The sequence below is a fragment of the Eschrichtius robustus genome, chromosome 6 (genome assembly GCF_028021215.1).
Source record: "Eschrichtius robustus isolate mEscRob2 chromosome 6, mEscRob2.pri, whole genome shotgun sequence".
In the NCBI taxonomy this organism is placed as follows: Eukaryota; Metazoa; Chordata; class Mammalia; order Artiodactyla; family Eschrichtiidae; genus Eschrichtius; species Eschrichtius robustus.
This window is the reverse complement of record NC_090829.1, coordinates 60,260,487-60,274,220: the sequence shown is the minus strand read 5'-3', so window position 1 is coordinate 60,274,220 and position 13,734 is coordinate 60,260,487. Positions and strand designations below refer to the sequence as shown.

General features: G+C 34.9%; 1 protein-coding gene across 4 annotated transcripts in view; it reads right to left on the bottom strand.

The window, feature by feature from the left end:
* Positions 1-27: 27 nt before the first annotated feature.
* Positions 28-13,734, bottom strand: part of FXR1 (FMR1 autosomal homolog 1) — a 55,973-nt gene continuing 42,266 nt past the window's right edge. Inside the window, exons 12-18 of one of the 4 annotated variants that reach the window (XM_068546294.1) lie at positions 13,398-13,455; positions 13,248-13,310; positions 7,357-7,560; positions 5,726-5,926; positions 4,933-5,013; positions 1,206-1,297; positions 28-459 (exon numbers count right to left, since the gene is read on the bottom strand). In XM_068546294.1, coding sequence (XP_068402395.1) covers positions 289-459; positions 1,206-1,297; positions 4,933-5,013; positions 5,726-5,926; positions 7,357-7,560; positions 13,248-13,310; positions 13,398-13,455 — 870 coding nt within the window. In that variant the 3' untranslated portion in view covers positions 28-288. Of the gene's footprint in view, positions 460-1,205; positions 1,298-4,932; positions 5,014-5,725; positions 5,927-7,356; positions 7,561-13,247; positions 13,456-13,734 lie in introns of all 4 variants that reach the window. The other 3 variants (XM_068546292.1, XM_068546291.1, XM_068546293.1) reach the window with 3 other exon arrangements.

The following is a 13,734-nucleotide window of genomic DNA, read 5'->3' as shown; positions in this document are numbered from 1 at the left end:
CTGCCATATTTTGAAAACAAAATAACATTTCCTATAGCCAGCAACTTTTTTTAATGTTACATATACTATTCTCAAGGCACATCTGATGATATATTTTATAACACAGTAGGTGTCAAAGTATGTTTAACATATGATTTCTTCAGGATCCCTCCCCTTTCTGAATTCCAAATGGAGGAACTGAAAGTGCGATGTAAAGACTGGCGATCCATGTTCTATCTTTGGCAAGCTTGTACAAGCACTATTGTAAAATGTAATGTAAAAGAACTGTAAACTAGGAACTTCTTCAGTTTATGAAACACCATTCAGGACTGCTGCTTCTTGAGTATTTTCTTCTTTTAAGGTATTAATCTTTTCTTCTCCTGGAGTACGCTGTAGCTTAGAAATTTCATCGCCAGAAGCACTAGTTGGGCCATTTATTGCCTTTTCTGAAGGACCATGCTCTTCAATCACATCTTTTGCCTGCCAAAGGGAGACAACTTTTTCAACTTCTTTATAAATGAAATCTATAGCTGAGGAGGAAAATAGCTACATAAACATTAATTAGCTAATAAATAATTTTAGTTTCACATACCACAATGGATCAAAGAATTAAAACATTCTTAAAATTCAAAACAAATACCAATGTACTCCACCTCTCTGGGCTTTTCAACTCTTTATCTCTAGTATCTAGCGGTGCATAAACCACAGGAAGAATCTGTACCTGTTTACTGAAAACTTGCACCTAATTTCATTTTAACCACTGGAAAGCTCACCATATAAAAGATATAAACATTAATACCCTAAGTAATGCAAATAACCACCTACTTACTCACCTTTTCTTTGGAACTCACATTTACATATCAAATCCCTTAAAATATTTAAAAGAGTTGAAACTTAAAGGTCTTTATCCACCACTGAGAAGAGGTATATTCAGCCTATTGCTCCCCAAATTAAGGCAACAGTCTCTATGCCCAGTATCTTTGGGCAGGCTGAATTTTACGAATGCTATTTAGAGTTCTAAATGAAAAGTATTTCAGGCTCAAGCATGCATATTTTCAGTTACCTGGGGCCAAAAACAAAATCAAGAGTAGTATTTAACTAAAATATTACTGGTCTAACTGGGGAAACAAGTGATCATACAAGTAAGTTAAGAAGTGAAAATAAAACTAAACCATACCAAAAACAAAAATAAAAACACCAAAACCTACAGGTTAAATTCTCCTTACCATTTCTTTCTTGTTTTTAGCCAAAGTTTCCCTTGGGAGGTTTCTTTGTCTGCTCTGAGACTCAGCTCTAGAAATATAATCTGCAACTGTGACTGTTGAAGATGAGAAAAAAATTACAGGTGTTGAAAAAGTACTTCTAAAGTTTATTTATGGATAAAGAGTAATTTTACTTTTAAAATAAATTAATGGTGGGTTACCCAATTTCAAAATTTTCTTAAGCTGGGTACCACCTCCAACCAAAAACTAACCCTGAAAAATGTGCCTGTGGTTTAGTGCTGACTACAGAAGATTTCAAGCTGGAGAGCGAGGAAGCCTAGATTAAAGTCCTCTTCAACAAGAGTCCAGCCATTTGCTTCTGGTTAGTCTACAGTTGTGGGGTAAGTCTGACATAGAAATCCACAACCAAGAATAGGGAATGCAGCATTCTAAGCCCAGACAGTGTTTGCACTTATCAGTGGGGGAAAAAATGGGGCAAACTGGGTCAAATCGTGGTGTAGCATGCTTCAATTTGAAATTTTCATCAAAGATGTAAAAGATTTACTCAGAAATTAGTTGTTCTGGTTTTGTTTTGTTTTTTAACATTTTTTTTTAAAGCACAGTAAGATATCCAAGTGTATTTTATGGTTCCTTTTTCACATTTCACACTAGAAACCATTCTGAGTAATCTAAAAAAACTGCAAGCAAACTAAAGATGACAGAACACCAACCTAAAAATGTGGCCATTGATCATGGTGGGAAAAGGTCCACCATTAGTTCAGTAACCACTCCCTTTCCCCATCTTGCCAATCTTTCAAGGGACTGACTGAAAAGGTATTTGTGTTTGCAATGGCAGTAGGGATACGGGGAAAAGACTAACCCAAAGGGGAAAAGACTAACCCAAACTAACACCCTACTGCCAACCCAATTGCAACAAACTACCTCTGGTCTGCTAGTACACTGGACTGGCCTCACTTTATACTGCAGAACTTTCTCTTCAAGGACTTACAACTTAGAATTCACTGATTTGAAGAAATATCAAAATAATCAGCCTCTTCCTTTCAAAGCATTTACTTTCCCTCAGAAACTGGTGAAGAAAAATCCCTGATTATGTGGAATACGGTGTACTTTAAATTATGGGAGCAAGTAAATTACGAAAAGAATTAAAACTCGGGTAAATTTAAAATTTAAAGTCACTACGTACGGGAAGAACTAGTCCATCAGGTTCAAATTATATGAAAATAAATCATTTTAATATAATAAAAAGCTGGACTGTATTTACAATTCATTTTTCTTAATCATGAATTAACATGCTGACACCTTTCTTTATAAGATCCAAGAACTTTCTAGAACTATTAAAATGAATCTTTTTAAATCTCAAGGAAACAACTTAATTCAGAATACACATCTTTAGAAACACCGCTAAATAAAGATGTTTCATGTCTAAAACTGTCTCTTTTCCTCCAAATTATAAGAAACTCAGTGTGCTCATTTTGGAGCTTTATAAATGGTCATTTAAATTCACTGTAAATGAATTTATAAATACATTTAATAATAGTTTCCAAAATTGGGGAGAGGGATACTATCAAATCCACTTCATCATTATATCTACATACACAGAAGCAAAAGCATCCTAGGAAGTATTCTAGTTTGGAGAGCACCTTAATGAATTCATTCTGTTTCCATGGTAGAGCCCTCAGTGACACCTGGAAGAACTCAGCTACTTGGAAACCCTGATGCATAGACACACATACTACTAAATTTGAACATGTGACAATTCTTAGAACTCTTCATCCACTATGTACAGAGAATAGTATACTTTGATACAGTTTATCAATTAATTAATAGGCACTTAGCTGGAAAGGTAAAAATTTATCAGTGCCCCTCCCCTACCAAAGGGAGGTAAAACTAAAAATAACCTCGGTTAATTCAAAGAAAAACCTGTTTATAGCCAGTCTTTATAATACAAGACACTTAAAAGTTCAAAACAGATTAATAAGTATTTCCAATATCCAGAAAAAAATTAAGGCAATTTGTGCAGCATAATTTGGACTCTAGAATTTAAGGGCTCCAAAGTTAATCCACTGGACATCAGTATACTGTCATACTTTTCTTAGTAAAGAATACTCACTGCTTAATTTATACCAAGGGCAACAAGAAATTCTGAGCAAATAAGAACAAATTAAATAATTGTTTATTTCAGAGAATGTTGACATTAACTTTGGATAGAAGCTGCCTTCGTAGAACTCCTTCCAGGGGCAAAGGAGAAAATGATGTGCTTTTTCCACCTATCCTATCTTGTGGGGGTGGGTGTGTGTGTGTGTGTGTGTTGGTTTGGGGGGCAGAGGGCACACTGAGAAAGGCAATGAGTTCTAAAGAGGAAATCAGTACTTCCAAAGAACAGAGTAAAACAGGAATAAATGCAGTAAAGAACACAAATCATTGCGAAATTACTTAAAACCCTAAATTACTCAAGTTTCGATTAATACCATGCAGAAATCACTTCCTCTTCTTTATCAAAGGCTTTTACGTTATTCCCTTTATGTCCTTTGACTTAGTAATGAACCACCATCCACCTAGTTAATAAATTATGTTGTAATTTATTCTATCTCAAGCCCATACTACTAATAGCTTAAATTTCCTTATTTATAAAGTACAGCCAAAAACGGTATGCACTGCTATGCCAGCTTCAAAAAACAAAATAAATACAATCTCTTCATCTAAAAGATATTTCTAACACTAAAGAGAGAGAAAAGAAGAGAAAACTAACATTTCCTGGAACCTTCTATTTTGACAATATTTAATTCCTTTTAAATTTACAACTATCTTTAGAACATGAACTTTCTTTTTCCCAAGAATGGAAATAATACCCTTAACCAGTTTTCCCAAATGTCTCTACAACCACTAAACTTAAAATTCTAAATAATGATACTGGAATTTACATTCTTTATTTGGGGAAAACACAAGAATTTGCTTTGGAAAGAATGCAAAATTGATTAGTTTAAAAGGGGTTTATTTCTGGTGCACACAGTTTCTTCATTGTAAATATACATGTGATTCTCCATACAAAGGAAATGGAATTATGTTCAAGATAGTATAGACACAGCAAACAAGTTTCTTTGAAGTTACTAAAAATTATATCTACTTAAATTAACATTCTAAAACTAAGTAAGTACTATTAATTTGAATAGTTAGTAGGTGTAAGGGAAAAGGCATCACACTACAATAAACAAAAACATAACATGCATTCCTCTTACTAGGAAAAAGACACTTTCAAGTATTTTTTTCATTTATACTTTTTTTTTAAACTGTGGGTATGAGAAACCCCACAAAAATGAGGTGCTGAACCCAGATATAGTAAGCAGGCACCATGCAAAAACTGCCCAGTTTTGCCACTCAACCTCAATCACAATCTACAACATAGTTCCTGGGATGGCAGGCCCCAACTCAAGAATGCAGAATCTGCCAAGTGGACAAAATAGCGGTCTTCTCAACAGTATTTCCATGTAAAAAAATTGAGACACAACATTAGTTCAATTAGACGGGTTTACTACACATTTACGGTGTGAAGGAAGAATGCATTTTCTTAAGAGTAGTAGTCGTATTAGTTGAGTAAACAATTTATGCAATGCACATCTTGAATGTATATGCACAGGTGTACATGTAAGTATAATATATTTAGAAAGCAGACACATGACATATTTTTTTCATGCTTGTAACCTGGTGTTGTCAACAGGTCCACGCAAGTTACCTGGCTGTCTATCTTCTGCCTGACCCCTGAAACGACGCCTGCGGCTACGATTGCGTCGCTGGGGTTTTTTTTCACTATCATCTGTAATTGCAAAGTTCACCATGAACTATTCTGACAAAAACAAAGCAAAAAACAAAGCAAAAAAAATAAAAAAACAAAAAACTTCTTTCCTTCAAAGATTTAAAGAAGGGGAAAGAACCTTTTAATTAAACAGGAAAGATAAAACAATACACATTACTCACAGGAAAAATACTTTTGTAGTATGAAACATTCCTACTACATAAAAAATGGAATTATCATCCAGAAATTAAGAGGGTTTTAACTCTTGATTAAACTCTAAGACTTAATTTAAATTATCATCATTCAGGAATAAAGTTTTCCTTTTTTTTACCAAAGTTAATGACATTTTAGCCCTCTGGAAATCAATGCCTACTCAGTATACACACCTTCATTAGTGTCATTTATAATAACATTTAAAGAGGCAAACTGAAAGCCCAATTTTGGTTTAGAACAGTAAGAGTATTAAGTGCCTTGCAGTTTGAATATTTGTATTGTTTTAATGGCATCAAAGGGTACTTTAATAAACCCTCCCAGTTTCAAATTATTTGGCTATACAACTCTGAGAACTAGACATTTAAGACAGACACAAAGCCATCTACCTCGTCTGAAGTAAACACTAGGAAAAATTCAATTTGTGAATTGCATATGTTTGGGATTTTTTTTTTTAAAAAAAGCTTCATACATTAACAATATTATACAATAATATATATCTTTTCCCTAAGTGCTTACATACCTAGCCCATTTTCATTAACTGAAGCTGTATCAGATTCAGTCATCCCATCCATCAGAACAGCATCTTCATCAGTCCTTCGTCTACGAGACCGCCTACGACGGTTAGTACTGTGATGAGATTCGCTGGCATCAGTGTCTGCAGTCTGATCTGATTCTGTATTATCAAGTAAGCTGTATGGATTGCTGTCTGGATCTTTGAGCACTATATGCATGTCAGAGGCAAGAAATATTTGTTTAAGAGAGCTGCAGTTATTAGGAATATTCTGACCTATATTGAACTATATCAATTAATGATAAGAAACTTCAATTTTCCCCCGATAAAAATATACCCTCTCTGTCTTCAGATAAAATGTTTTCTGTATCACTATTTTACCTGAAAAACAACAAATATAAAAACCTTTAAATGGCAATGAAAAATTAAAACAGAAGATGGGCAGACAACTTGGCTTTCTACCATTTCTCTTTGACTTGTTTTGAAAACGTATTAGGAACTAGTATATTATTACATGCTACTTTTTACATTCACATTCCTAGCTAATCCTGCCCAGAGGCTAGAGAAATAAAAATGAAAACAAATATTCAGCTAATATGAATCAATTCCACGAAACAGCTTTTTGTCTCCATAACTGAGTTCAATGTGGTTGCTGCTTCTTTGTGCCAATGTTAATGAACTATTTCCAAATAATACTCAACACCTGCACTCCATGACATAATAGAACTCTCTTACTATGAACTGAAGCAAGCAAAACAAGTCTACACAAAAAAGCATACTAAAAAATTTGAAATTCTAACTGGTTATAGGAAAATGTGGAAATGAATGTTGACTAGTACTCCCATCTCCAGAAAGAAAGAGGGAAGGTGGAGTAAGGTGGGGTGAGGGTGGGAAAGGAAAGGTTTTAAGATATAATTTATAAGAAAAAAAAAATACCCATCTTACCTATGTGCATTTATTGCTTCCACCAATCAAATTATAGAAGAAATTCACCTAATCACGATTTTTCCTTTCTAAGTTTCCTTTGGTAACAGCTAGCAAGCTAGCATCTTTGCAAAAGACACTAAGTTTATCCATTAATCATAAACACTAGGTAAAGTACATTTACTTTGTAATTCAGCATACTATAATTTTACAAACCTTGGTAATAGTGAACAATGTACTAAAATATAAAAAACTATTTCCCTGGAAGTCTGTAAACTGAACTTAGGACTTGAAGAATATCACTAGAACTAGAGAGTACTTTAAAGTCCTGTAAAAAGTATGATTTGATCCAGCCTTTTTTTAAAATTTATTAAGAGTGGTTTTATTAAAAGTTGCCATACAATAATATGTTATGGTTGTATCCCTGATATAATCTAGTCCATGGATCCCTGACAATTCTCAATTCTCCCCCCAGCCCATTATACTAAGCAAGAACATTCTGAATATTCTAGCTAAACTTTCACTGAGAAACACTCTGTAGTGCTTTTCCTTATGTTGCTATGTGTATGTGTGTATATATATATATATTCTACTATTTTCCTCAGACAGTTAAAAGAGAAACTTCCAAAAATGAGTGGCCCTGTTAAATGAATTAACGTGTATGAAATTATACTGTTTACCAAGAAAGGATTCTGACATAGTATATAAAAGACTACCAGAACTGATGGAAGATTTGCCACCACGTGGTCCACCACGACCTCGACCCCCTGAAACACTTCTGCCTCTTCCTCCTGGGCGTCTCCTGCTGTCACGCTGATGCCGGCTCTCTCGGTCATCTTCTCCTGCCAATGACCAATCACTCAGCTCGTCTTTACGCTCAGATTCAGTTTCAGATGGGTTAGACAGCTCAGAGTTTGTACCTTGGGAAAGAAGAAAACGTAAGCCAACTATATTTCTATTAAAGAAAAAAGTGAAATTTTTCAACATTTCCTGCTTATCATCGTTTAAATAACCCTACTGATCGGCTGCTCCAAAGAAAGAGAAATAAAAATGTTAATGAATTTGAAATTTATTAAGAAATAATTAAATGTTAATATTGTATACCAGTAATAAAGTATTTACCTAGTCAGATAGATTAAAAATTGAACTGTTTGGATGCGCAGAAACATAGCCAATAGAATTTTGCAGAAAACATACAAAACATTACACATATACAATATGAAAATGCACTTAATATAGGGAAATATTTTTTAAATTTTGCCCATTTTTAGGTTTTTAACAAATTGTTAGTATTGGGTTGGCCAAACGGTTCATTTGGTTTTAAGTAAAAATAAAAGACACATTTTTCATTTTCACCAAGAATTTTATTGCACAATGTATTCACTCACCAAGCGAACTGTTTGGCCAACCCAATATAATAAGAAATAACCACTATCCAATATTTAAAAGCAAATTTAATCATATTTAGAAGAATGAGTATTTTAACTGCATACTGTATTCTACCATTATTTCACTGATTCTAGGTGGCACGTTTTTTTCACATTTAACATCTCTGAAATAAGAATATTTCTTATAATTGATGGTCTCATGAACTGGGAGTGTATTTTTAGTAGCTCTACATAAAATTATGTTTTTCACCCAATAATGTCTTAAGTTAGAAGAATACAGCGTTTGAAATCACTGAACAAATTTTAGGTTACTCTGAGAAAAGACAGCTTCAACCTGACAATCAATGGAGTTGAAGCCATTATCAGTGAGACAAAAACTTCAGCATGACTTTAAAAGTTTACAGACTTTTTCTAACATCCCAATGACCAAATTCAATAGTGACCTTTTAAAAATGCAAACACTGCAAAGATTCTATGAAAGCCTACAATATCATTATTATTATAACACAATTAATGTGTCAGATTTATATGACCCAATCACTATCATACTCATTCCCACTTCTTTGCTAGTTCTGGGATGGCATTTTTTCATCCTTTCCTCTTAGCACAGAGGTATCCTATGCTTTTCAAAAGTTCATTTTACACCTTTTTTTTTTTTTCCTGGCTGCATTAGGTCTTTGTTGCTGTGCGCGGGCTTTCTCTGGTTGCAGCGAGCGGGGACTACTCTTCATTGCAGTGCGCGGACTTCTCATTACAGTGGCTTCTCTTGTTGCGGAGCACAGGCTCTAGGCACGCAGGCTTCAGTAGTTGTGGCACGCGAGCTTCATTGCTCCACGGCACGTGGGATCTCTCCGGGCCAGGGCTCAAACCCATGTCCCCTGCATTGGCAGGCGGATTCTTAACCACTGCGCCACCAGGGAAGCCCATTTTACATCATTTTGCTTTTACAAAAGACCTACACAAATACCTGTTTTCGCTAGCCAAAAGAAATCAAAGAGGATTTCTGCTTTAGGGAAAAAAAAGGCACGAAGAGAAAATAGCCTTCAGCATTTGCTTTGCAGCAAGCCATTACAGAGGCAGCAAGCACCCCAAACAGTGACAGCAGCACCCCCCAGCTCCTTCCTCAGGAACTAAACTCAGCATCAAGCCAACATAGTTTTGAACTGTGTCAGTGAGCATCTGTGCTTTATCTCACGTTATTTTGTGCATCTATTAGCAAGATGTGTCCTAAGGTAACTGCTTCTTCACTTTATGCCATTTCAGCTTACAAAAGGTTTCACAGGAAAACTCTACTTTCTGATAGTGTGGGAACCCTATACATGCAAATCTATCTCCTTAAGAGCCCAGTTCAATGTCTGTAGCTTCCAACCAATTTAACTAAGAACTAAAAACAGACCTCTCCCCTTATTTCCTTAAAATTAATGTGTATCTATCATGAAGTATTGTCATATATTGTTTTCTATTTTCTCCAATGTGGATATACTTCCCACTTGGTCTACAATATAATAAAGGGGAGAGCTCTGTCTTATACCTCTAAATGCCCCCAGAAGCCTAGCAACATGCATATCAATTTTCTCTTGAGATGTGAATTTGCTGCATGATTTTGAAGTTCTTATGCTGAACTCCCAAATAAGAAAGATAAACTAAAAATACACTATATTAACTCCATAGTCATTTAATGATAAAAGCAAAACACAAGAGCTCTTCAGATGCACAAAATGCTAAGTACTAAAGTACAGGGATTAAAACGTAAAGTTTAAAAACAAGCTTACCAACTTCCTTTCTCCTTTAAAAATAAGTCATCTATCCATCTTTTTTTCTCCATATGCCATTAAATATAGATGTAGCTAGTCATTATATAAGAATGGGTAAATCAGACATACATTTTAAGAAAAATATAGCAAGCTTCTAGTACTGACATTCGAATCTTTGTTAAGAAATGAGTCTCATAGTAGAGAATGAATCAAAACACTTATTTTTCCAAATGACAAAAAAGAACTTTGTTAACTGATGTCATGGTCTGGTGGAATAAGGGTAGTTTACCATTTCATGAGTAGCTAAAAAACAAAACAAAACAATCAAAAAAAACCTTGGAATGTATCAGAACTTTGGGATTTATTTACAAAGCTATATACCCTGCCTGAAAACATTACCAAGATTTGAAGTTAGATGAGTATCTCATTTTTTAACAGAAGTTCCTTTCGAATTATCTTTAGAAATACAGTGTAGTATTTAACTCAGTATCATAAGCAAAACAATTTTCTTAAGTTTAACCTAAATCTAATACTCAAGATAAGATACTCAAAGAGGGTGTCTAAATCATAGATAGATTTCAGTAGATAAAGACAGCTATTAAGGTCAAGAACAAAAAAAGCTAATGAACTGGCTAGTGTTCCACTTCCTTCATATTAAACATCTCTGAGATGGCATAAGAAACTCTGCAGATGTAATTAAGGTTAAGGATATTGAGGTGGGAGGATTATCCTAGATTATCCAGGTAAGGCCAAATTAATCACATGGATCTTTAAAAAGTAGAGAACCATTCTCAACTACAGAGAACCAGAGATGGCAGCATAAGGACTCTCTGTAATTACTGGCTTTATAAGACGGAGGAAGCGGGCAATAAGCCAAGGAACAGAGATTGTCTCTAGAAGCTGGAAGTGTCAAAGGAACAAATTTTTCCCTATAGCCTCCAAAAGGAAATACAGACATGCCAACACTTAGATTTTAGCCCAGTGACACTCATGTCAGATTTCTGACCTACAGAACTGTAAGATAATAGTATTGTAAAAGCCTCTGAAATTATGATTTGTTGCATAATCAACAGAAAACAAATACTCTGTTAAAATCATTGCAATCATTCCAATCTCAATTTTGTAAAATGTAAGTTCATGAATCCAAAAAGTCAGGGTGGGAGGAGGCTTTATAAATGATCCATGAAACCGATTCAATTTGTAATGGCTCCAACAAATAAAAAGACCTGTTTTTAACAGAATTTTAACTCAGATTTTCCCCTAAAACTTCTAAAATCACCTTATGAAGATGGTTCACATCCTTTTAAATGAACACGTAAGCTGAACTTAATATTAACAGCTAAAGCCCCGCATTTTATCAAATCCAACATTAGGTCATATTTTGTGTGCCATTTAAAGAAAATGCTGCCAATTAAAGTTGTAAGACATCATCCATTACAATGGATGTATATAACTTCAGAGACGTTAAATTTTTATACAGCTTATATATATATATATATATATATATATATATATATATATTTTCACCACCTAAGAAACCTGCTATTAAGCGGACAAGAACATCTACAACCAAATTCAAATAATTTTTATTTCTCTGGAGCCCACTTTAAGTTCAACAGCTATTTCAAGAAACACAATGTTACTAGTTTGCAAAGATTCAGAGGTAAGAGTGCCATCTACTGAACAATTTGCATAGCTTTCTTCAATCCAAATGATATTCCTCTACCATTCTCATTTAAATTTATTTCTACTGTCAACAAAAGCATTTTGCTGAAGAGTGACCTCTTGTTAATAAGTGGACTTCCCAGAGGCTTATAAAATTGTTCAATGAATTCGTCAACCAAAAAACCAAATCTGATTATTTGTACTAGTAATCTGTACCTCTAAAATCATTCAGTATGTACTTCATTTCTATTTAACTACTGATTGTCTTTTGTATTCAATGTGCTTTCAGGATTGTAATAGTTCTCAATTCTCAGTCCTTCACATACTGAACACAGTAACTGGAATTTTTCTTTTCAGGCTTCAATACAGGGTTAACTTTAAAGTAATGAAAAAAGGGAAGGAAAACTTGACCATCCAACTCTACAACAAATGAAAGACAGTACAAATCTAATATAACTCTGGCATCATTAGATGATCCTTTGGTCAAACATGAAATGTGGAAGTGGAATCTGCACACTGTAAAGCTTTCATGTATTTGTTTTCCCTAAATGCCTTCTACTCTGGAAAAGGCTTATGAAATTTTTTCCCAAAGCAGTTAGGATGAGCATAGGGGAGTAGAGAAGAGAGAAGAGAAGAGAGAAGGAAAGATAGAAGGGAAGAAAAAAATCAGGTCACTGCTAAGATCCAAGTCCAAATGCAGAAAAATGGAACAACTCCAAAGCTGAAGACGAACTGAGAAATTCAGGATTAGAGAATTGTTGACAATCACCATCCACCGGTCCCTTCCTACATAGGTTAAGCCCCATCCTCTCAGTGAAACACATTTTAGAAAAATGTTCATTTATAAAATGTTAACTAGGTTCTAACTTTTAAAGCCCTCATATTATTGAAATGCTGTATTTCACAAAATAATTCCAGATGTGAGATATTAATATTCAAAACTGCCAAATGAACCAATATAGTATATTTTAAAAACCAGTACAGATTTGCTATATGTAATCATGGCACGGTGATTAGTGTATTTTTTCATTTTTACTTTTCCTAGAGGGTAGGCAAAAGATAAATCCTAGTAGTATCACCACCATCACTAGGTTTTTATTGGAAAATGTATACAATTGTACAAGGAAAATACCTGAGAAAACAAGTTGCATATATATTTATTCTAAATATTTAGAACAAACATGATCATGAGCTATAAACTTAAAAACATGTTTCATTTCATTACACACAAACCTTTTACTTGAACACTACAAACCTTTTACTGTCATTAATATAAAGCATGCTGTCACTATTAAAACATGTACCTCAGAACTATCTCCTGCCCTCAAAGCCAAGATAAAGTGATGAACTAAACAATAATTAGCAGGACTTCCCTGGTGGCACAGTGGTTAAGAATCCGCCTGCCAATGCAGGGACACGGGTACAAGCCCTGGTCCGGGAAGATCCCACATGCCGCGGAGCATCTAACCCCGTGCACCAAAACTACTGAGCCTGCGCTCTAGGGCCCGCAAGCCACAAGTACTGAGCCCATGTACCACAACTACTGAAGCCCACACGCCTAGAGCTCATGCTCCGCAACAAGAAAAGCCACCACAACGAGAAGCCTGCGCACCACAACAAAGAGCAGCCCCCACTCGCTGCAACTAGAAAAAAGCCCACGCACAGCAATGAAGACCCAACGCAGCCATTAATTAATTAATTTAATAAAAAATAAATCCTAAAAAAACCCAAAAACAATAATAAGCAAAATGTATTGGAGCACCGAAACCACTACCAAAAAAAAAAAAATTTTTTTTTTACCATAACCGGAGGTGTAATTAGGGCCCCGACGACCTCTGCCTCTTCCACTATAAGACCTAGAACCTTGTACAGAAGAGACGGTACTTTCATCAGTGGCATATCCTTTCTCTTTTTCAGGCCCTCTGGTGGAAGAAGGTCTGAAACCCATACCAATCTGTCGTAGCTGTTCATCAATCTGCAGGCGTTCCATTCTTAGCTGTTCTACTTCCTATAACCAAAACAAAAAAGGATAAATCTTACATGTATTTTTTTGTCTTCTTAAAGCCCAGAGCTTGAGCTATACTCCAGTCCTACGAATGAAAAAAGCTGTGATCTTGGGCAGTTATTCAGCAAAGTATAACTGTATTCCTAATGAACACAATTTACAAGGTCATTTGCTAATTCAATTCACCAAGCATTTACTAAATGCCTTAGCATCATGTGCCAACCATGCTAAGTGCTACAGGTATTCAAAATAAAAAGACAATGACTCTTCTCCTTCAAGGGA